At 47.0% G+C, this 25201-nt stretch overlaps 1 protein-coding gene across 2 annotated transcripts; it reads left to right on the forward strand.

Annotated features, from left to right (window-relative positions):
• Positions 1-8703: 8703 nt before the first annotated feature.
• On the forward strand, positions 8704-24402 carry LOC116516420. 2 transcript variants are annotated; one of them, XR_004256349.1, is made up of 5 exons: positions 8704-9732; positions 20337-20387; positions 20486-20929; positions 21878-22124; positions 23078-24402. XR_004256349.1 is itself a non-coding variant. In XM_032228884.1 (2 exons), the coding sequence occupies exon 1, from the start codon at positions 8871-8873 to the stop codon at positions 9495-9497; it is 627 nt and encodes a 208-aa protein (XP_032084775.1). In that variant the 5' UTR covers positions 8704-8870; the 3' UTR covers positions 9498-9732; positions 20337-20995. The 2 variants fall into 2 exon arrangements, 1 of the variants encoding a protein (XP_032084775.1); XM_032228884.1 differs by lacking the exons at positions 21878-22124; positions 23078-24402 and having other exon boundaries at positions 20337-20995.
• Positions 24403-25201: the final 799 nt, after the last annotated feature.

Below are 25201 nucleotides of genomic sequence, written 5' to 3' on the forward strand. Positions count from 1 at the left end.
CGGCACTGCAGATTTGTGGAACCTCTTCTATAAAAGAGGTTAGAACTGGCAGGAACCCACCCCTGTTATGGGCGGAAGACGAAATAACACGATGGGCTCGTTCTTCAATATGTGCTAGAGTTTCTTTCTCCCGCTTCCTCAGCGCTTAGGTCGATGGCTAAGGACATGAGGGGAATCCTCCAGTTTCTGGTTTATTTGTGCTGTTTAAAATGTCAGACATCAGGGATGTCTTTAAAAACTGTATGCCTTCCCTCTCTTGTTCCTCTTAAGGTGGCCCAGCTGCACATGAAAATAGCATAATTGGGAGAAGAAAAGAAGGAAAAGAAGGAAGGAATTGAGAGGGGAAGGAAGGAAGAGGGGAAAGAGGGGCAGGGAAGGGAAGGGGGAATGGAAAAAGGAAACAAGAAGAAGGATGAAAGGAAAGAAGGAAGGGATAGAAAAAAGGGGAAGGGAGAGGGAGAAAAGGACGATAAGGGAGGGAGGAGGGAGGGAGGAAGGAAAGGAAGGAAGGAAAGAAAATGAGAGGGAAGGAAGGAGGAAAGAAAAGAGGAAGGAAAATGAGAAGAAAGGAAAGAAGGGAGGGAGGGAAGAAAGGAAAGGGAAAAGTTGAATGAAAGGGACAGAGGGAGAGAAGGAAGTAAAAAGAAGCTGAAGAAAAAAACGGGAAGAAAAAAGAAGAGGGAGGAGAAGAAAAGGGCCACCGGGGGACCCCTCCCTTCCTTCTTAGACTGTGTAAAAGAAAGAGGACCCCAAGAGCCAAGGGGGGACCCCCAACCAGCGGGCCGGGACAAACGCAACGGCTCCTCCTTTCCCTCTCCCGTTAGCCGAAGTCTCCCCCGCGACCCCCGCCTCAAACAAGGCTGGCTAGGGAGGAAGGGGGAGAGATCTCAAAGTCCCCCCTCCCGTCGCAGGTGATCCGCCCGCCCCGGGGAGGCGACCAAGAAGCGGAGAACCGGGCGGGCGGCGTCGGGGGAGGACGGAGAGGGGAGCCGGGCGGGGGCAGCCACCCACACCCACCCGCCAGCCGGCCCGTCCCCCCGAGCGGATAGGGGCTGAGCCTCCGCTGCCGCTGGCTGTTTCGCCCAGCAGGCAAGCGTCCCAACCGGAGAAGGCAGGATGGGCCGTCCCGCCTGCTTGCCTCTGCTGACAGCGGCCGCCCTGTGTGGTCCTGGGGGCTCAAGGCCAGGTAAACCCTGGGATGGGGGGGAGGTTTATGCCAAGGGGGGGGATTCCTCTGTCTGTCTGTGTCTGTGGTGTTTCCCTCTCTGTCTCTCTCTTTCTCTGTCTCTCTCTCTGTGTGTCTTTCTCTCTCATTCTCTTTCTCTGTCACTCTGTCTCTCTCATTTTCTCTCTACTCTCTCTGTCTCTGCCTCTTTCCCTTCCTCTCTCTTTCTCTCGCTCTCATTCTCTCTTTCTCTGTCTGTCTGTCTCATTTTCTCTTCTCTGTCTCTCTGTGTGTCTCTTTCTCATTCTCATCTTCTCTCTTTCATTCTCTCTGTGTCTCTCTGACTCTTTTTTCTTCTTCTTTCTCCTTTCCGTCTCTCGCTTCTCTTCCTCTTCTCCTCTTTCTCTAATGCTTCTTTTCACTCCTTTGCAAAAACTTTCCGACGCTGGGGACTCCCGAGTTCCCCCAAAAAACACCCCCAAACTCTGCCACCTCCCCACACCCCCAACTTTGCATGGAAAGAGCCTCTCCCGACGACGCGAATGGCCCGGCACCTCTCCAAAGCGGCGGACGGGCTGCGTAATTGCGCTTCGCCGTGCCCAGACTTCGGGCGGGCGGGCAGGGAGGGAAGGAGTGGGGAGTGTTTGTGTGGGGGTGGGGAGGGGGAGTTTATCCGGACATGTCGGGGTGGCTTCTCTCCCCCCCTCCCCACCTTCCTCCGTTTCCTGGGACTCGTTGGAAAGTTGCGGGCGGGAGAGAAGGGGAGAGGCAGAGCCGGAAGAGAGGGATTCCCAAACAGGGTCCATGTGGATTTAATTGAAAAGGAAAATTGGGGGTGGGGTGGGTAGGTGGATGGAAAGAGCCATTGACGTTGTTTACGATCGTCGGAGCTGGCAGAAAAGGAAAGAGCCGGCCAGGACTCGCTTTGATTTCAAATTCCGCCCCAAACGAAGCCAGGCGGATTTGGGGAGGGGGAGAGGACTGCTGGGGGCGTCGGAGCGCGCTTTCCCGCTCGGAAAGCCTTCGCTGAACAGTCAGTTCCCTTGGCCATGACACTGTAAGCCACTGGACTAGTCACCTTGAATGAAGTGATGAAAAGAGGAAGAGGAAGCAGAGGTGGTTGGATGGAGGGATGGAAGCAATTAGAATAACAAGAGTGGGAAGGGACCTTGGAGGTCTTCTAGTCTTCTAGTCCAACCCCCTGCTTAGGCAGGAAGCCCTACACCACTTCAGACAAATGGTTATCCAACATCATAAAAGACAAAATAATAAATAATTATTAAAATAATTGGAGGAGGAGGGGAAGAGGAGGAGGAGGAGGAAAGGAGGAGGAGGAGGAAAGAAGGAGGAGAAGAAGAAGAGCGGGAGAAGGAGAAGAAGAGGGGAGAAGAAGAAAATGAAGAAAGAAGAAAAGAGGAGAAGAAGAAGAAGAGAAAAGGAGGAGGAGGAGAAGAAGAAAAAAGAAAAGAAGAAGAAAAGGAGGAGGGGAAGAAAATGAAGAAAAGAAGAAGAGGAGGAGGAGAAGAAGAAGAAAAGAAGAAAAGAAGAAGAAAAGAAGGAGGAGGAGGAGAGAGCAGGAGGAGACAAAATACTCAGCAACTTTAGAATTCAGACAAATAAGCACCTGCCACACAACACCACAACAGTTGTTGATAAGAAATTTTAAAAAAATGGATAGTGGATGTGGCATTTGCTGGAGACAGCAGAATAGAAGAGAAAGAACTGGAGGGGGGAAAATATCACAAAATACAAAGACTTGCATAGAAGGAGAACAACTATGGCCAAAGAAAGCCCAGATGTGGAAATATTGCAGATTCTTTCCCCCTCAGTCCAAAATGAAACTCACTGGACAGGCACCCCAAAACATCTCTGGAGCAACATTTGAACCCCATCAGCATTGACAAAATAAGTCAATTGCAGAAGGCAGCTTGGCTTGCAACAGCTGACATCCTACAATGAAACCTTCCCCTTTCCAGATGCTGGGGAAAGATTCCACGGGTGGGGGGGGTGGGGGACCAAAACACCAACTCCAGTCTAAACATCTGGCTGGCTGTGTGATCAAGCCTAATAACAACGCGTTGTGAACAAAGATGGATTTCCCCCCTCCTCCCTTCCACTCGGCCTTGCTCCTAAGCTCAGTAAAGTATTTGGTTAGGGAGGGGGAAAAAATCCTTCCACTCCGAAACTATGTCCCTCAATTAGCAAAGAATGCAGTTTGATTAATAAAGTCTATGACATTTCAGCTATTAAATCTGGCAGCCCGGCTGGGATCACAGCTTGCTGTATTAGCTCCCTTGCCAGATCAACCAAGCAAATAATAGAAGCCAAGAAATCTATGCCTAACTAAGGCCAAGTGTTTAAAAAATGGGCCCCTTTGGCTTATAATAGACGTTGGGTTGTTTGCAGCCAACAAAGACCTCCACAATGAGGAAAAATTGGGAGGGGGAGGAAGAGGAAGGTTGGGTCAGTCATGACCAAGAATGACCCATTGTATCGAAAAAAATTGCCCTTTTGATAATGCCTTCAGCAAGTATTGAGGTCCAGGATCCACTCAGTTGATGGTCTCCAGTTCCACGGTGTCCTAACTTTCATCTCCGTACAGCCGATCGTTTTCTTCTCAATTTGGAGACCTTCCAGATATGGAGACATTGAACCCCAGATTTGTTAGTAAAGGCTTGTGATATGGAGACTTGGAGACGTGGAGCTGAAAGGATGGGACATCCAAAATCAAACCAGCGTTTTGGTCCTTGTTGTAAGAGCAGGTGGGTCTACTTGTAGAGGTGTACCTAAAACTAATGTAAGGAACTAATGTTCATCAAAACTACAGACAACGTTCCTTCAGGCCTTCCTGTCCTCTACCATCCTCTGGAGTCCATTGAAGCTCACGCTGACTGCTTCGATGACTCCATCCAGCCACCTCATTCTCTGCCGTCCCCTTCTTCTTTTGCCCTCCATCATTCCAGCATGAGGCTCTTCTCCAGGGAGTCCTTGCTTCTCATTAGGTGGCCAAAGTCTTTGAGTTTCCTCTTCACGATCTGGCCTTCTAAAGAGCAGTCAGAGTTGATCTCCTCTAGGACTGACCGGTTGGATGGCCTTGCACTCCAAGGGACTCACATTAGTCTTCTCCAGCACCAGAGTTCAAAGGCCTTCATTCTTTGGTGCTCAGCCTTCCTTATGGTCCAACCTTCACAGCCATCCATTGCAACTGGGAAAACCATCACCTTGACTATGCACACAGGTTGATGTCTCTGCTTTTTAGTATGCTGTCTAGGTTTGCCATAGCTTTCCTCCCCAGCAGCAAGCATCTTAATTTCTTGGCTGCAGTCCCCATCTGCGCTGATCTTGGAGCCCAGGAAAACAAAAACTGTCACTATTTATCTGCCAAGAATTGAGAGGGCCGGATGCTGTGATATTAGCTTTCTTCATATTGAAAACTACGGTAATATTCATCAAAACAAGGTATAATCCAAAACTCTGGAATTTGGTGGTCGGTAACTTTCTTAAGAGGAAGCCGGGAGGGGAAATAAAATTATTGAGGCATCCAGGGAGGTTGAAACCCAGAGGGAGTAATCAAAATCATCTTCTACAGCCTGGCCTCTTTCGTTTCCCACATGTGGGTTGTTTTCTTATCCATATGGCCTTCTGTAGCATGCTCAACATGTGGAAATGTCCTGGGGCCCACATGAAAGAGAGCCTACTTCGGGGCGTTGGAAAACAAAGTCGACTTTATGCTTTCATCTCAGCATGGGAAAGAGGAGAAGAGAAGGGAAGGAACTGAGCTTTGAAAAACTAACACAACCTCTCCTAAAAATTTCCTCCAAGGATTTGATTTGAACATGGCTTGGATTTTTCTCAGCAGAGCACTGTTGTTGTGAGGGGGGGGAATCTACAGGACCAGGTTTCCTGAAGAGAAGACCACTAAATTATACATTTATAAATGAATTAGAAGAAACCAATCAAGGAGAGAAGCCACCTAGAACTCAGGAGAAATTTGTTGACAGCTAGAAAAATTAATCAGTGGAACAACTTGCCTCCAGAAGTTGTGAATGCTCCATCACTGGAGGTTTTTAAGAAGAGATGGGAACAACCATTTGTTTGGGATGATGGAAGGTCTCCTGCTTGAGCAGAGGGTTGGACTAGAAGACCTCCAAGTTCCCCCTCCAACTCTGTTATTTCGATATAACTGTGATGGCGAACCTATGGCATGCCACAGCTCCACTGCGCATGTGCCTCCCGCCAGCACATTGATTTTCAGATCTTCTGCGGGAGACATGCATGGGGGCCGGGGGAGTCATGCGTGCATGGGTGGGTAGAAGGGAGTATGGAGGTGGGGGGCACTGCCCCCCTGTCTCATTTTTTGTTTCAAGAGATTTCTGGGAGGCCTGCCAGGCCCAAAACGGGGCGCGAGGGGTCGCACACATGTGGGGGGGAGCGCACAGGGGGTCATGTGCATGCGTGGGGATGGAGGGAGTGGGGGGGGTTGTGCTCTCATGTGCAGGGTGGCGGGGCACATTGTATTATGGGTGTGGGCACACATGCACAATTTTGGCATGCAAGGAGAAAAAAGTTAGCCATAAATGTGATACAGCAACCCAGCTTTTTCCGTTTCACTCTATGTTGTCCTATTAAGCTACATTTTTTAAGCCACACACATGCGCGGGAACAAAGCGCATGTGCGGAATTCCGCTCACATGTGCAGAAGGCTCACACGCTCACAGTTTTGGTGCACAGCGAACCGGTATTACAATTATGTGAAACCCACCTCTGTCTACTACAAAGAGAAAGACATTTCACATAGAAACAACAAGCTGTTGCGTATTCAAGAAGTTTGTAAAGAAAGCCACACCTTTCTCTGAATGAGTAAGCCAGCCTCCGTTGAGTCACAAACATTTTCTCCTTCCATGCAATTACCAGACAGACTTTCCTGGCATCTGAAGCTGTAATCAACAAGAGCAAAACATGTCAGTTAAGCTCCAGTAATTTGGCGCTATGGAAAAATAATTTCTGGCTAAGCCCCGAAGACCAGAAACAAATTCTGAATCTTTTTCCTAATAAGAGGCAGCTGCATTGACTTTGTAAAATTCAGCTGGTGATGCAAAGTAGGCAGTAACACAACGATAATTTACTCTATTGGGTTAGGATTTTTTTTTAAATGTAAATCTCAGGGGTTTAATGAGGTTTCTATGCTTTCTCGTCTCTGTTTATTTCGGTGTAAAAGATTCAAGATAAGAGAAGATGGATGTCCATCCAGATGTTGTTGAACGTCAGCTAGTGTGGCTTCAAGCAAAGGGCCTTGAGAATAGATCTCCAGCAACCTCAGATGGGATACCCCAAGGTGCTTTTTCAAGAGGCAACTGAGCTCTCTTTTTTCTTTGAAGATGTTTTGCTTCTCTTCCCAGAAGTTTCTTTGGTTCTACAGGAACCATTTGCACCACTCAGGTGACCCTGAGGACACAGATAAACTTCCAAGTGGCCTCAACGACCCTCTAAAAGGATGCAAATGACCAGCTGTCTGCAAGGATAATAAATCCTTCCATTCCCCACCGTCCTGTCAGAGCTGAAGAAGCTTCTTGAATGAGAAGTGAAAGAAAAAACAAGAAAGGTTCAGTTCCCTCCTGAAAAAGCACCTTTGGGAAAACCATGGCCTGGATCAGAGATCACCAACCGTAAGGACCACTAATTTTAAATCCTGCGGACCACTAATATGAATTTTTAGAAAAAAGATAAATAGGATTTAGTGCAATATAAAACAAGCAAATATTTTTTCTGCGGACCACCAAACTTTTCTCCTGGACCAGGCCAGCGGTCACCATCTGCCAGTTGGTGACTGCTGGCCTGGATGACTGTGAATCTCTACAGAGTTGGATGGGATAGATAGATTATGGGTACCAGATCTGAGTTGTAAAAATAGGCATGACCACAAGATGGCAGCACAGACACGTTGGGGGTGATTATTCTTTAGCTCCACCTTGTGGTCACCTGGATTTTTCGGCACACTTACATAATCTAGATTTTTGCATCTCATTGCATAAAATGGGTATCAATCTTAAGACCAAAATTGTTTGGGTCCGCCAGAAAAATTAGGAGAAACATTTAAATCCTAAAACACCATGCTCATTTTCGGGTCATTTTCCTGGCTGTTTTTTGGCCGAAAAACAGCCTGAAAACAGCCAGAAAGCAGGCATGCATGTGCCGACTAGCTGGTGTTTGGGTTTTCTAGCGCTCTGGTGCAGGTACATGCACCTGAGTTCCGGTTTGGGCACTCGGTGGCGAAAAAGTTCGCCATCACTGATATAGGGCTCTTGCCTGAGCAAGTTGGACTAGAAGACCTCCAAGGTCCCTTCCAATTCTGTCTTTTATTATTCTCCAGCGAGTTTAATCTGAGGGCCGAAGGGGAAAGAATCTGCAATATTTTCACATCTGGGCTTCCACACAAACTCTGTGTGACTTCTCTGTTCTCTTGCCAAGATCCATTTCTGTTGAAACAGACTAAAAATGACTTAATCCCTTTGTAGTTTCTTTCCCCCCTCCCTTTTAAAACCTCCTTTCCTCCACAATTAATGCCAGAGAACGGACGGCGTTTAAGAGAAAGTCTTGTTAATGTATAACTTTGCTCTATCGAAGCTTAATTGCCAGCGGGATTAGAAAATATATGAGGATTTATATCTTGTGGGTCAAGGCTGAAATTCCATAGATGCTTTATGCCAGGGGTGTCCAAACTTGGGAACTTTAAGACTTGTGGACTTCAACTCCCAGAGTTCCCCAGCCAGCATTGGCTATCCAATCTCTTCAAAAATCTCCAGTGATGAGGCACCCACAGCTTCTGAAGGCAAGCCGTTCCACTGGTTTCCTCAACACAATCAGTTGTGATTGGAGTGGAGGTCTCGAGTCTCTGAACCAGCATGAGTTTTGTTCTCCTCCCAACATTTTTTTCAAGACAGGAAAAACTTTGTTTTGTATCCATGAGCAACAAATAAGTATATAAAGCCTTAGTAAGACCGCCCCAAGAATTCTGCATCCAGTTTTGGTCACACTATAAAAAGGATGTGGAGATTCTAGAAAGAGTGCAGAGAAGAGCAACCAGGATGATGAAGGGATTGGAGGCTAAAACATAAGATGAATGGGTGCAGGAACCAGGCATGGCTAGTCTAGTGAAGAGAAGGACCAGGGGAGACAGGATAGCAATGTTCCAATATTTGAGGGGCTACCACAGACAGGAGGGGGTCAAGCTATTTTCCAAACCACCTGAAGGCAGACAAGGAATGATGGATGGAAACTGAACAAGGAGAGATTCAACCTGGAAATAGGGAGAAATTTTGTGACCGTGAGAACAATGAACTAATGAAAGAAAAGTTGCCTTCAGACGTTGTGGCAGCTTCATCACTGGAGGCTTTCAAGAAGAGACTGGACAGCCATCTGTCAGAAATGGTGTAGGGCGCAGGGTTAGACTAGGTTAGACTAGATGACCTACAAGGTCTCTTCCAACTCTGTTAATCTGTAAAAAAAATTAACTCAGAACTGATGGGTCCAAAATGGAGGGAGAACGTGGTCAGTTGACAGAGTGAAATCTTTTGTTGAAGGAAACGAGTGTGACTTTTCCTCCTTTTTGTTGTTTCAGGTCTATTATTCTTGTGGGGCTCAGTTCAGTTCCTGGGAAAGAGGATTGATTTTATCTCCTGGATTCCCCAACAATTATTCATCGGGGATGCACTGCGTCTGGCGATTTCTTATCCCTGCTAAGACCTACCTATTGTTGGAGATCTTTGACTTTGATGTCTTTGAAAGCCTCAGTGAAGATGCCTGGGATGGCTATTTTTCTTTGACCAAAAATACAAACAAGGAGTCGTCATCTGGAGAAGAAACTGCAGGATATTCCAGCTCCATCTTTCCAACCAAGACTTCAGTGGACCTTGATCTTGACTCAACGGATCCCGTTGAGGGCCTTCTCGAAGCCACTTCTCAAAACCTTGAGTGGAAAGAATCCCATCCAAGTGGAGAACCCAAAGACTTAGCTGTCACACAATCAAGTAAATTTCCAACCCAGGGAGGAACCAACAACACCTTGATGAGTCAAGGTGGAAAACAAGAGAAGAAGGACTTGGTGGACAAAATAGTATTTGCTCATTATCCTGCTAAGGAGATGGCCGAAGGTCCTCAGAAACATTCAGGGAAGGTGATTTTTGGAGACGATGCTGCCATTTCAACTGTGATCTTGCCGCTGAACATCTCTTTACTCCATCGTTCTCGGCTGATGTTTGTCCAGACGACGTCTTATACGTCTCGGACCTCATCGCTTTTTCTTCTCGTTTCTGTGGGACAAAATCACCCTTGAACCAAAACATGACCTTTGGGTCGTCTCTGAAGATGGTGGAAGTTATTGTGGAGCTCATCACCACCACCGACCGTGGGCGAGGCTTCGCCATGCTCTTCGAGTACAAGAACGGGACAGAGATGATGCCCACCAATGATATCAAAGATGGAGAAGAGAATACCATGATGCTCGTGGTCATCACTGGCATCCTGTTCTTTGCGATGGTCCTCCTGTCCTCCCTCTGCATTGCATGTAGGTAAGTGAGCGATGGTGGATTCTTCACTGTTTTGTGTTTTCAGTCTTAACAGATTAGCAGAGTTGGAAGGGACTGTGTAGGTCAACCACACCACCCAAGCAGGAGACCCTACCCCATTTCAGACAGATGGCAGTCCAATCTCTTTTTGAAGGCTTCCAGTGATGAAGCTTCCATTAACTTCTGGTGGCAACTTCTGTTCCATGGGTTGATTGCTCTCCCTGTCAGGAAATTTCTCCTTATTTCCAGGTTGAACCTCTCCTTGTTCAGTTTCCACCCATTATTCCTTGTCTGATCTTCAGGTGCTTTGGAAAATAGCTTGACCCACTCCTCTCCATGGCAGCCCCTCCAATATTGGAAGACTGCTCTCCTGTCTCCCTTGGTCCTTCTCTTCACTAGACTAGCCAAGCCCAGTTCCTGCAACCGTTCATCGTAGGTTTAGTCTTCAGGCCTTTGATCATCTTAGATAGATTCAGATTAACAGAGGATGGGAGGGACCTTGTAGGTCATCTAGTCCAACCCACTGCCACAGCAGGAGACCCTATACCATTTCTGAGAGATGGCAGTCCTGTGTCTTCTTGGAAGCCTCCAGGGATGAAGATCCCACAACTTCTGAAGGCAACTTCTGTTCCATGGGTTGATTGCTCTCCCTGTCGGAAAATTCCTCCTTATTTCCAGGTTGAATCTCTCCTTGACCTTAATCCTTAATCCCATGTTTCTGAAGTCACTTTAAGCTGCAATACTAATGGATTTAATGACGTGGAGCGATGTTTCTCCAATACTAGAAAAAAGTGAGTCCTTGTGTTATGACCATAACTGAGCCCAAAATGTAAGTGGTTAAAAGAGAAATTCATTAAGTGAATTTTGCCCCCCATTTGATGACTTTCCTTGTCGCAAAATGGGACAAAAGTCACTTAACAAAGTCTCACTTAGCAACGGGAATTTTAGGCTCTATTGTGAATATAATTCGAAGACAACCTGAAATTAAATGCTTAATTAAAACATGGATAATTTTAATAAAACAGCTAAATAGGTTACATACACCATGGTGCATCACCAGCTGGATAATGCTTCTGCCTTATTAGTGGTTTTAATAGGTTTTAGTCAGACGCATTTAGTACAGATTAATAAATTAATTACTCAGATTGATACATCAAAAACACATAATCTTAGATCAGCAGTCATTTCAGCCCTTGTATGAAGGGATGCGGTGGCTCAGTGGCTAAGACGCTGAGCTTGTCAATCAGAAGGTCAGCAGTTTGAATCCCTAGCGACCCATCGTGACCCCACAGACAACGTTCCTCCAGGCCTCCCTGTCCTTTACCATCCTTTGGAGTCCTTTGAAGCTCACGCTGACTGCTTCGGTGACTCCATCCTGCCCCCTCCTTCTCTGTGTCCCGTTCTTCTTTTGCCCTCCATCGTTCCCAGCATGAGGCTCTTCTCCAGGGAGTCCTTCCTTCTCATTAGGTGGCCAAAGTCTTTGAGTTTCCTCTTCAGGATCTGGCCTTCTAAAGGGTTGTCCAGTCAGGGTTGATCTCCTCTAGGACTGACCAGTTGGATGGCCTTGCAGTCCAAGGGACTCGCAGGAGTTTTCTCCAGCACCAGAGTTCAAAGGCCTCCGTTCTTTGGCGCTCAGCCTTCCTTATGGTCCAACCTTCACAGCCATATATTACAACTGGGAAAACCATCTGCTTTACCTTCCTAGATGCTTGAGAATCCACACTGCAGTGTTTTTAAGCACCCCAAGACGCCGAGGGATGAATGGTATTAAAAGAGCATCAGGATTTATTGGCAAGCTGACAATCTGATACAGCCATCCATTGCAACTGGGAAAACCATAGCCTTGACTAGACACACTTTTGTTGGTGAGGTGATGTCTCTGCCTTTAAGTCTGCTGTCTAGATTTGCCATCGCTTTCCTCCCTAGGAGCAAGCGTCTTTTAATTCCTTGGCTGCAGTCCCCATCTGTGGTGATCTTGGAGCCCAGGAAAATAAAATCTGTCCCGACCTCCATTTCTTCCGCATCTATTTGCCAGGAATGGAGGGGGCCGGATGTCATGATCTTAAGTTTTCTTAATGTTGAGTTTCAAGCCAACTTTTGCACTCTCCTCCTTCCCTGCATCAAGAGGCTCTTTAGTTCCTCTTCACTTTCTGCCATTAGAATGGCCTCATCTGACTATCTGAAGTAAAAGAATAGGCATCCTGAAACCTTTTGGTCCAACCTTGCCATCTTCCATACACGAATCCAGTTAATGGATTGATTCATGATTGATTCTTGGGAACCTCAAGCTTCAAGCTCTTTCCTTGGGGCAACGCTGATCCGAAAGTCCCAAACTTGATTGGTCAGTTATTAAGGAAAAATTCACATGCTGTTTTGGGGAGCATGGGACATTTTCTCCTTCCCTGTTGCTCTGCTGTGCTTTCCTGAAGCTTCAGCAAGTAGCTACTATGGTGGTGGTTACTTCTCTCAGTGCTTCTCTTCATCTCCTCCTTCTCATTTTCTCTTTTTTTTCATTTTTTTATTTTTCTTTTAATACAAACATTTCATCATTCATTAAACATTGTGTTGTCTGGGTACAAAATGTTTGTGTCATAATAGTTAAATCTTACATATATATATATATATTGCATTTGTGCTGATAAATAAAGGGATTTATTTTTTAATAAATTTATATTATTTATCAGCACATATTTATTTATTTATTTACCAGCACAAATGCAACACAAATGTAACAAAGACAACATAAAAAGGCTTTCTGCCTGGATGATTCCTAGGGTGAGCTGAAAGGCAGAAAAGGAAAGCAGTATGCTCCCTCCCATATTTGGGCATACCAGGGGTTGTGTGTGTGTATGTATGTATGTATGTATGTATGTATGTGTATGTATGTATGTATGTATGTGTGATGTATATGTGTGATATATATATATATATATATATATATATATATACTATATATATATATATATATATATACACACACACACACATACATACATACATACATCTTTTTTTTTTTCCTTTTATTAAGATTTATAGGCCGCCCTTCTCCCTGAGGGGACTCAGGGCGCTTACAACCATCGGAAGGGGGTGCAATAATAAAAGACAACAGTGAGTAAACTAAATATTAATAAAACACAACTTGCATTCAACAGTCAACACTCGGGCGGGTACTTTAGGAACTTATCCCCAGGCCTGCTGGTGAGAGCCAGGTCTTAAGGGCCGTGCGGAAGGTCTGGATGGTGGTGAGGGTACGGATCTCAACTGGGAGATCGTTCCACAGGGTCGGAGCTGCAACAGAAAAGGCTCTCCTCCGTGTAGTCGCCAGTCGACACTGACTGGCAGATGGAATCCGGAGGAGGCCCAGTCTGTGCGATCTAATCGGTCGGAGGGAGGTATCGCAGTAGGCGGTCTCTCAAGTACCCAGATCCACTACCATGGAGTGCTTTTAAAGGTGGTCATCAATACCCTGAAGCGCACCCGGAGATCGACAGGTAGCCAGTGCAGCTCGCGGAGGATGGGGTGTAATGTGGGCGAATCGCGTGTGCGCCCACTATCACGCGCGCGGCTGCATTCTGGACTAACTGCAGTCGCCGGATGCACTTCAAGGGCAACCCCATGTAGAGCCCATTGCAGTATTCCAGCCTAGAGATCACAAGGGCTCGAGTGACTGTTGCGAGAGCCCCAGGTTCAGGTAGGGCCGTAACTGACGGACCAGGCGAACCTGGGCAAATGCCCCCCTGGTCACAGCCGACAACTGATGGTCAAAGGTCAGCTGTGGATCCAGGAGGACTCCCAGATTACGGACCCTATCTGAGGGGTATAAAATTTGACCCCCCCAGCCTGAGTGTTGGAATATCAGCCAAATTGTTGGGAGGGAAACACAACAGCCACTCGGTCTTGTCCGGTTTTGAGTACCAGTTTGTTAGCGCTCATCCAGTTCTTAACGGCCTCAAGGCCCTGGTTCATCACGTCCACCGCTTCATTGAGTTGGCACGGGGCGGACAGATACAGTTGTGTATCGTCCGCATATTGATGGTATTTTATCCCGTGCCTCCGGATGATCTCGCCCAGTGGTTTCATGTATATGTTAAATAGTAGGGGGGATAAGACCGAACCCTGCGGCACCCCATATGTTAGGGGCCTCAGGGACGATCTGCCCCCCGACCAACACCGACTGCGACCTGTCCGAGAGGTAGGAGGAGAACCACTGCAAACAGTGCCTCCCACCCCACCTCCCGCAGTCGTCGCAGAAGGATACCATGGTCGATGGTATCGAAAGCCGCTGAGAGGTCAAGGAGAACCAGGATGGACGCATGGCCTCCATCTCTGGCCCTCCAGAGATCATCGATCAATGCGACCAAAGCTGGTTTTCAGTGCTGTAACCAGGTCTGAAGCCGGACTGGAAGGGGTCAAGATAGCTAGCTTCCTCCAAGGCCCGTTGAAGCTGGAAGGCCACCACCTTCTCGACAACCTTCCCAATAAAGGGGAGGTTGGAGACAGGACGATAGTTGTTTAAATGGCTGGATCCAAGGATGGTTTCTTCAGGAGGGGTCTCACCACCGCCGTCTTAAGTGCGACGGGGGAAGTGCCCCTCCCGAAGGGAGGTGGTCACGACCGCCTGGATCCAGCCATGTGTCACCTCCCTGCTGTTGGCAACCAGCCAGGAGGGACACGGGTCCAGAATACAGGTGGAGGCACTTACAGCTCGAATGGCCTTGTCCACATCCCCAGAGGCAACATCCTGGAACTCAACCCAGAGATGGTTTGCCAAGTAATCCCCCTGTGTCTCGGCCGGATCTACAGCGGTGGAGTCCAAGTCCGACCGAAACCGAGCAACTTTGTCCGCCAAGAACTGGGCATAGTCCTCAGCCCTACCCTGCAAGGGGTCTCCCAGTCCCTCCTATTGAGGAGGGAGTGGGTGATCCTAAACAGGGCGGCTGGGCGTGACTCGGCGGACGCAACCAAGGCGGAGATATGCGTTCTTTTGGGCAACTCTTAGTGCCCGGATGTAATCCTTGGTGCAGGTAGTCAAAAAGTGCTCGGTCTCCTCGGACTTATCGGACCTCCACTGGTGCTCTAGGCATCTCCTCCGGCGCTTCTTCTCCGGAGCTCCTCGGGTGAACCAAGGAGGTCTCCGGGATCCGCTGACCCGGAGGGGCCGTAGTGGCGCAATCCGGTCAAGAGACTCCGCCGCCGCCGAATGCCAGGCGGCAACCCGAGTCTCCGCCGAACTGTGGGCGGAGGTGTCGGGAATTACCCCAAGCTCCGTCTGGAACCTCAGAGGGTCCATCAGTCGCCTGGGGCGGAACCACCTGGTCGGTTCCTCCTCCCTACGGTGGGGGTTTGGCCTCCGGAAGTCAAGCCTCAGTAGGCAGTGGTCTGACCACGACAGGGGTATGATCTCATTACCCCTCAGACCAAGATCACGCATCCACTGCTCTGCGAGGAATACGAGGTCGAGCATGTGACCCGCTGTATGAGTTGGGCCCCGAATACCTGGGTCAAGCCCATGGCTGTCATGGAAGCCATGAACTCCTGCGCCCCATCAGAGCGTTCACCGAGCGATGGCAGATTAAAGTCCCCCAGAACTATAAGCCTGGGGAGCTCAACTGCCAGCTCGGCTACTGACTCGAGGAGCGGAGGGGAGGGATGCTGCAACGCAGTTGGGAGGCAGGTACGTTAGCAGCAAACCCACTTGACCCTTGAGGTCCAACTTTATCAGCAGGGACTCACACCCGGCAAGCTCCGGAGCAGGGACCCTATGAGGTAACAGAGACTCCCGGATAATAATAGCCACACCGCCACCCCTTCCCCTGGCTCTCGGCTGATGAAGCACCTGAAAACCCTCTGGGCACATCTCTACAAGGGGGACTGTTTAGATTTTTTAGATTTTATTAGCATTTATAGGCCGCCCTTTTCCCTGAGGGGACTCAGGGTCGGCTTACAATAGTAAGGGAAGGGGAGTGAAAGACAAAATACAAAAAAAAAAATGTGAAATAACTAAAAAGTACTAAAACACAACATTCACTCAGCATTCGGGAGGGGCAGAAGAGTTTATCCCCAGGCCTGACGGGCTAGCCAGATCTTGAGGGCTGTACGGAAGGCCTGGACTGTTGGTCAGGGTACGAATCTCCACGGGGAGATTGTTCCATAGCGTCGGACCAGCAACTGAGAAGGCTCTCCTCCGGGTGGTCGCCAGTCGGCACTGACTGGCGGATGGAATACGGAGGAGGCCCGCTCTATGCGAATCTGATGGGACGCAGGGAGATTATTGGCAGGAGGCGGTCTCTCAGATAGTCAGATCCACTACCATGAGCGCTTTATGGGTGGTAAGTAAGACCTTGAATTGCACCCTGAGATCTACAGGCAGCCAGCGCAGCTCGCGGAGGATAGGTGTTATGTGGGCGAACCGAGATGCGCCCACAATCACTCGCGCGGGCCGCGTTCTGTACTAGCTGAAGTCTCCGGGTGCTCTTCAAGGGCAGGCCCCATGTAGAGCACATTGCAGTATTCCAGCTTAGAGATCACAAGGGCTCGAGTGACTGTCGTGAGAGCCTCCCGATTCAGGTAGGGCCGCAACTGGCGCACCAGGCGAACCTGGGCAAATGCCCCCCTGGTCACAGCCGATAGATGGTGATCAAAACTCAGCTGTGGATCCAGGAGGACTCCCAAGTTGCGGACCCTATCTGAGGGGTATAAGTTTTGTCCCCCCAGCCTGATTGATGGTACGGTGGTCAAATATTGGGAGGAAAACACACAGCCACTCGGGTCTTGTCTGGGTGAGCACCAGTTTGTTTGCTCTCATCCAGTCTTAAACAACTTCCAGACCCTGGTTCATCACGTCCACCGCTTCATTGAGTTGGCACGGGGCGGACAGATACAATTGGTGTATCGTCCGCATATTGGTGATACTTTATCCCGTGCCTCCGGATGATCTCGCCCAGCGGTTTCATGTATATGTTAAATAGGAGTGGGGACAAGACCGACCCCTGTGGCACCCCATATGTTAGGGGCCTCGGGGACGATCTCTGCCACCCACCAACACCGACTGCGACCTGTCGAGAGGTAGGAGGAGAACCACTGCAAGACAGTGCCGCCCACTCCCACCTCTGCAGTCGTCGCAGAAGGATACCATGGTCGATGGTATCGAAAGCCGCTGAGAGGTCAAGGAGAACAGGATGGACGCAAAGCCTCCATCCCTAGCTCTCCAGAGATCATCGGTCAATGCGACCAAAGCGGTTTCTGTGCTGTAAGGGAAGGGACTCCTCCTTCTGTGCCCAGCCAGGTTTCAGTAATACATGCCAGGTCTGCCCTCTCGTCAACAATTAAGTCCGGACGAGGGGAGCTTTGTGAACAACAGACCTGCATTTAGCAACAGCAGCCTGAGACCAGGGTCCTGACTACTCGCGCCATCTGGTCTTGGAGTGGGACTCATAGGGCCGGAAGGAGGGATCTCTGTAATGTAGCGAAACCCTCCTTCCCCGGTAATGGCTTGCCCTAAAGTCCCCGCCATATCTGCCCCTCCCTGTTATGACCGCAATGCTCCGACCCTCTCCCGTGGCCATAGTCCCCCCAACCACCCGGTGACCCCCGCAAACCCCGGCAGGCCCTCCGAGTCAATCATACCCAAGCTCTCACACAAGCAGTCCTCATGAATAATTAAAAAACACAAATTACAACGATAATAATAATAAAAGTGAGGTCATTCACACCATCCCAGACAATCCCATGCACTCAACATACCAATTAAAAAATTAAAAAAATTAAATTGCGCAAGTTGGCAAGTCCGTACTAAGCTTGTGGTAGTCCAAGGTATCTTCCACCCTCCCCTGAGAGGGGAGGGGGGGGAGAGGTACTCTACTCCTCTCCCTTCCTATGGCAATTAATTGGCAAGGTGGTTAAAAGCCCAGTTCCAATCCACTGTAGGTATATATAGGGGGGAGGATGGTGCCCCCCTCTCTCTGGCAAGATTGAAAAGTCCCAGGAGTCTAGATGGTTTAGGGGCCTGCCATACATACCTACATACATACATAGCAATAGCAATAGCAATAGCAGTAGACTTATATACCGCTTCATAGGGCTTTCAGCCCTCTCTAAGCGGTTTACAGAGAGTCAGCATATTGCCCCCAACAATCTGGGTCCTCATTTTACCCACCTCGGAAGGATGGAAGGCTGAGTCAATCCTGAGCCGGTGGGATTTGAACCGCTGAACTGCTGATCTAGCAGTAGCCTGCAGTGCTGCATTTAACCACTGCGCTATGTGTGTGTATATATATATATATATATATATATATATATATATATATATATATATATATATATATATATATATATATATATACACACATACATACATACATACATACAACATACATATATATATACATATATACACATACATACACATACACACATACACACATACATATACATATAAATATATTCTTATTTTAATACTAATACTTAAACTTCGCATATCTATTATTATAACATTTCTCTTAATTTATTTAACTTTATAATACATCATTTTCATATTTATTCTCTACCCATTGATAGAATAGCTCCCATATTATAATAGTCAGATTCTTCCTTTCCTTTAATTGCAAGTGTTAATCTATTCATTTCTGCACATTCTAATATTTTTTTAATCCCGTTTTCACCTGTGGGGAATCTCTTCACCCTTCCAATTTCGTGCAAACACAACTCTAGCTGCAGTTATTACGCGAATAATCAATATACATTTTCTTTACTATATTTTTCTGATAATATACCCAACAAGAACAGTTCAGGTTTTAGATCAATGCGTCATCTTCTCCAACCACATTTGGATTTATTTTTTAAAAAGTTTTTATTTTTATTTTAGTCTCATACACACATTTACAAGTATACATTCCCTTCGTTATTATTCTTATCACATTTTAATACTTTTAAACATTCATTTTTCCATATATAAAATTAAAATATATGATGGGGATTACTTTGCTTACCATCCCATACACCTATTTTGTTTTGATGCCACTCTACTTTCCTTTTCTCCCTCCCTCCTTTCTCTACTTTCTTCCTTCCTCCTCTCCTTCCCCTTTCCTTCTTCCCTTCCTCTCCCTACTCCTCTCTACCTCTTCCCCTTCATACCCTCTCTCCTCCTCTCCTATCCCTCCCCATCTTCCTCTCCTTCCTCTTTCTTCTTTCCCTCTCCTTCCCTCTCTTCTCTTCACACCTTTGGTTTCTGCCCAGTATTTTTTTTTTAAACTTCTGTACATGTCCACCACATATGATAAAATGTCAGGTGACATTTCCAACATTTAGTTGATTTGTATTTAAACATTTTTCCTCCTTCTCATTTTCATTAGTGAGGCTAAAAGTAGCAGCCTGGACACAATCAGCAAACCACCCCAGACATATTTCTCCAAATTCTGGCTTTGTAGGACACCTAACGCTGTTCTAATAGTGTGTGTTTGTGCGTGTAAATGAGGAGTGGGTGGGGGAAGGAAAAGACAGTTCCTCAGTGAAATGTCCAAAGATGGATTCTCCTCCACCACTTTCTGGGGATTCTCCAAGATTTTGCCACACTGCTCCCTTTGTGTACTGGCTGGAGAAGGAATGAAAGCTTTGCTTGTTGGTTGCCCAATACTTCTAATTGCTTTTGGCCTCCGAATTCATCTGGCCACCTTTGTGACTATGAACCGTGCCCTGTCGAATGCAGGATGGGGGTTTGCCTTGACTCATTTGCGAAGACAAAAGAGCTTGCCACTGAAGGTCTCCCAACTTTGCAAACTGTGGAATATCTGAACAGCCAAACTTACAGGGAGTCCTCAAGTTATTGCGCCCTGAATTTGTGTTGCTAAGCAAGACGTCGGTTAAGAGGGCTTTGCCCCATTCTAAGACATATTTGAGAGGCTGACACAGAGAGGAGGAGGGTCAGGCTATTTTCCAAGGCACCTGAAGGCCAGACAAGGAATAATGGATGGAAACTGAACAAGGAGAGATTCAACCTGGAAACAAGGAGACATTTTCTGACAGTGAGAACAATCCACCACTGGAACAGAAGTTGCCTTCGGAAGTTGCGGGAGTTTCATCCCTGGAAGCTTTCAAGAAGAGAGTAGTGTTGAGGTTCCAAATAGCATCCAAAATAAAATAAGAATCTGAGGCAAGAGGTTCCTCAAATTTCCAATTTATTAAAAGAACCATGTTGGCGCATCTGGGAAAACCTGAATCTGAAAGCTTCCAGGTTTTCCCTACCAGTTGAAAGTTCAAGACCCAGCCCCAACACCCATAAGTTCATCACATGGTCCAATCTTCCACTGCCACGAAGACAGATTCTTCCCATCCAGTTCCGGCCAGGTGCAAAGACAAAGATGACCTTGAATTTCTAAGAAGAATGTTATTATGGCTACATATCACCCAACTCCATACAATCCCCCCTCCCATTTTCCCAGAGTAAGCCTGGCAGGCCTGAAGTCCAAAAATAAAAGATGGCTTGCAGGCATGACAACTGGACTGGTGGGGGGTGGGGGGAGGTTGGACTAGATGACCTACAAGGTCCCTTCCAACTCTGTTTGTTATTGTGTTAAATGATTGAAATGTTTTCTGTTCTTTTTATTTTCTAGATGGAGGTTATGTCTCAAAAGAAATTCTCTGGAAGTCCACAGTGATCAGAAGTAAGTATAATTATTTCAGGTCCCTTGTGAGCTTTGTTTATCACTTTTGAAACTGGTTGCTGATCCATTGCTTGAACTTGGAAATGTTGGAATTGTAGAATCAGATCCACAACTCCGGTGTCGACGTCAGTGAACTCCAGCTGGTGATCCCATATCAAGAAAATGAAAACAACAATCATTCTCTTGGGAGAAATGGCGTCGGTAAGCAGAAATAGGATTACGTTGTCCAATTCTGGAAAGTTTTTGTTCAGGGTCCAATACTCCATTCATCTTTGCTGTGATATCACACAACTGTAGGTATTACACTGTTATAGAGCATCTGAGAAGAATGCAGAGTGGGTTACAAATGATTCTGAAAACATTCTTTGGTGCAAATAATACATTTTGGTATTTTCTCCAGTCACTTCCTGCCCTGGCAATCTGGAACCCATCATCGATCTAGAAGCCCCTCCAATGTCAGCTGTCTGGGAGGTGATGAGGTGTTCATTATTTCTGCCAATCCAGAACCTGGTCGCTTGAGTTTTACTTCTTGTAAAATACAGGTAAGGGGGGGGGGGAGGAGAGAGAGAGAGAATAAAAAAGAAAGAAAAAGAAAAAAGGGAAACAAAGAGAAAGCATGTGAGAGAGAGAAAAAGAGAAAGGAGAAAGAAAGGCAGAAAGAAGGGGAAGAGAAAAAAGAGAGAGAAATAAGAGAGAGAAAGAGAGAAGGGAGAAAGAGAGGTAGAGATAAAGAGATAAAAAGGTAAAGAAAGAAATAGAAGGAGAGAAAGGGAGAAGGGAGAAAGAGGGGGAGATATAAAGAGAGATAAAAAGGTGAAGAGAGAAATAGGAGAGAGAGAGAGAAAGAGAGAAAGAAAGAGAAAGACACACAGAGACAGAGAGAGAAAATGAGACAGAAAAAGAGAGAATGAGAGCGCGAGGAAAGGAGAGAGAGGAAGGGAAAGAGACAGACAGACAGACACACACACACACAGAAAATGAGAGTGCGTTTTCTTGTTCAGATTTTGCCTGCTTTTAATCTTGTTTTTGCCAGTCAAATGTATACAATAGCATAGCAGTTAGACTTATATACCGCTTCATAGGGCTTTCAGCCCTCTTTAAGCGGTTTACAGAGTCAGACTATTGCCCCCCCACAGTCTGGGTCCTCATTTTACCCACCTCGGAAGATGGAGGGCTGAGGTCAACCTTGAGCCGGTGAGATTTGAACCACTGAACTGCAGATAACAGTCAGCTGAAGTGGCTGCAGTACAGCACTCTAACCACTGAGCCACCTCGGCTCTTTTGGCTTTGCTTGCATTTCATCAATAAACACCATGCATTTTTTCCTGCATGGATTCCTGCTCCAGCCCAATAGAGGGGCTGTCTGGGGATGGGCTCGCTGAAGGGATCATCATTTCCCCACAAAGCCCACCGTGGCTCAAGAGAGGGTGTTCAAACCAGCCACGTGAAAATCCCACGCCATCTTCCCACGGGGTTTTCTCTTTCCTTAGGACAAGAGGTTGACGAGAAGCGTCACTAGCCGACGTCCGTGTCGGAATGGCTAATTCCCAAGCCAACAGAGCCCAGCATCCAGGGTCCAATTCCCAGGGAGAAGAACCCCCCAAGGGCGCTTGTCTGAAGCCACAGGCGTGGCGCGCACGTACCTTCCATGACCTCTTGGCTCCCTTCCCACAGCTGCAGGAGCAATGGAGCCACTGGGCCAACAACAGTTCTTTCTCCAAAGGGGCCAAAAGCGGAGTGAGTATTTGTTGCGGCCCACCGGTGGCCAGCGGAACTGGCAGCAGAGTCGGACAGGGAGGAGGTTGGGGAGGAAGATGGGCCAGTGCTGGAGTCTGGGCAAGGCTCGCTTCAATGACCGTAGCAAAATGGTGGTACAATCAGGCACCACTCCAGGGTAGAAGTTCTGAACCCAATTATGGCCGTACATCAAGTACTGCTTGTACATGAGACTGTAACAGAATCTGTGCTGAACCAAACTGGCACTTTATGTTCCAGTTTGTGTGTGTGTGTGTGTGTGATACATACATACATACATATATATATACACACACACATATACATATATACATATATATACCACACCACAACACACACACACATATATATTCCATCACCTCATAGATAGGTAGATGTTGTGTGTGTACATACATACACACACACACATACATACACACACACACATACACATATACATACAATCATCCTATCTGTCTGTCTGTCTGTCTATCATCTATCTATCTATCTATCTATCTATCTATCTATCTATCTATCATCTATCTATCTATCTATCTATCTATCTATCATCTATCTATCTATCTATCTATCTATCTATCTATCTATCCCTTATCTATCATATCGTATCTATTTATCAATCATTCTATCATATTTATCTCTCTCTATCCTATCAATCCATATCTATCATCTTCTATCTATCTATCTATCTATCTATCTATCTATCTATCTATCTATCTATCTATCTATCTATCATCCCTATGTCTTATCATCTATCATCCATCAAGCATCCATTATCAACACTTTCTCTATTTCATTTTTATTTCTTCCTCTCCCTCTCCCTCTCTCTCTCTCTCTTATATCTGTCACTATCTCTTCCATACGCAAGAGCCTTAAAGAAACGCTTCTTCTCTATTTTCTCTCAAAGTCCTTGACACGGATCTTCTCTTCCCTGCCAGGGTTTTTCAACCTCCACCCCAAACCAGCCCACCAGGATTCAAAATGTTCGCTCTGCCGGAGGAAACGGAAGGGACATCTGAAGGGTCCCATTGGAAGATCTGGCCAGTAACCCGTGGACACCTTCGGCCCAGAAACCACAGAAGGCGACCGGTGGTTCTACCTTGAGAAGGTCCGAATTTGCAAAACCCATCTTTTGATTTCTTGACCGGTTCTCCTGATTGCGGCCCACCCGAGGCTTTCCGAGCCCTCCCAAGTTGAGAGCTCTCTGTCCCTTGTCCAAAGTCCCCGTCGGGGAGGGAAGGATGCTCCGGAGGCTGCCCTCAGATTGAAAAGCAATGCCATCAACTGTGCCAAGCCCAAGGAGGGTCCGGTAGACATAGAAGGGCCCAAAGCAGTCTTTATGATCTCTGAAGAAGGGGATGACCAACAGCCGTTGGTTTTGGCGGAGCACACCAATCAATACATTGATGTTTTGCCCAGACAAACGCTGTCCTCTGTGAAGGAGGAACAGCCACGAGGAAGGAGCAGATGGTGGACCTATCGCTTGAAGATGACTTGGAGGAGGCCACCAGAAGCAGGTTGGGCATGGAACTGTGGGGGGAGCCCTCCAGTTCTTATCAAGATGCCTTTCAGGGTGACAGGGATGATGAAACCTACACTCCTGGCCCAAAGCCAGAGTCGCTGGCCCGTCTCAATTCAACGACATCTCCAAACGTGCTCTTTTGATCGTCCATGACGGTCCTGGAAGTGGTGAAGACTGCGATATCTTTGGAGATGGAAGAGGCAGACGTTCAGAAGCAGCCTTTGATCTGCTTAGGCAGGGGCACGATCCGGCACTCAACAACGCTCGCCCCAAACTTTTGTCTTAAGTGTTAATGCAATTATTATGGATATTGCTGTGGAAGCACAATTCTTGGTCTTGACGCATGGAGACCCAGCTGACGTTTTCCCTTCTGAAATAAGCTTGTGTTTTTTTTTTCCAAGTTGTGTTTGACTTGGGAGGTGTGATCAAATCTAAAGCCTATCAGGTTTTAGGTAAAAGCAGTGGTGGGATTCAGCCAGTTCGCACCACTTCTGGAGAACTGGTTGTTAATTTTCTGAGCAGTTTGGTGAACTGGTCTTTGGAAGAAATCATTAGGGAAGAAAACCGGTTGTTAAATTATTTGAATCCCCTCACTGGATAAAAGGACTGTTCTGGATATAATCCTTAGCAAGAAATCAACCAAATTCTGGCCATGATGAAGAAAGTTCTACTGATGTTGGATTATAATTCCTTCCCCCCCCAAAATATGGGTAGCTCAGTGGCTAAGACGCTGAGCTTGTCGATCAGAAAGGTCGGCAGTTCAGCAGTTCGAATCCCTAGTGCCGCATAACAGAGCAAGCTCCCGTGACTTGCCCCAGCTTCTGCCAACCTAGCAGTTTGAAAGCACTTAAAAATGCAAGTAGAAAAATAGGGACCACCTCTGGTGGGAAGGGAACAGTGTTCCGTGTGCCTTTGGTGTTGAGTCATGCCGGCCACATGACCACGGAGACGTCTTCAGACAGCCCTGATTCTTTGGCTTTGAAACGGAGATGAGCACCACCCCCTAGAGTCGGGAACGACTAGCACGTATGTGTAAGGGGAAGCTTTACTTTTATAAACAGAACTGGGATAGCTAAAAATACAAGCAACGCATGTGAAAAGGCGATTAGAGGTGCAAACATTTAGATTAACACATTTTATTCAAAGGAGTCACTGGCTTTTGTGAATCCTATCTCTCTCCCCTATAGTGACTACAGCTGAGGTTCAGGATAGCTATTCCAAAGTCAGGTCAACGAAATACCACCACCATACAACAACAGGCCTTGCAACTCGCACAACACATCACACCCAGTTTGGATGGGTTGGCGCGCCGTATGCACTCAAGAAAAAGTTGGGTTGCATGTGCTCAAGAAAAAATTGATATATAATTTTATGGTACTACTACAACAAAAAGTGGTGTTATTAGCCATCAAACCTCAAAATACTTTTCCCAAAAGGTTTCCACAATTTTGGCCATTACTTATACAGCTCTTGAAAGCAGCTGCATCATTTCTGAGATCGCACAATGACAGAATCTGGGGAAGAGATGTGGTGGGTTTAA

Source organism: Thamnophis elegans, chromosome 13 (genome assembly GCF_009769535.1).
Source record: "Thamnophis elegans isolate rThaEle1 chromosome 13, rThaEle1.pri, whole genome shotgun sequence".
NCBI classification, from domain to species: Eukaryota; Metazoa; Chordata; class Lepidosauria; order Squamata; family Colubridae; genus Thamnophis; species Thamnophis elegans.

Excerpts from the sequence above, each read along its gene's own strand:
- LOC116516420 (XM_032228884.1), top strand. The coding sequence starts at position 8,871 with ATGCACTGCGTCTGGCGATTTCTTATCCCTGCTAAGACCTACCTATTG.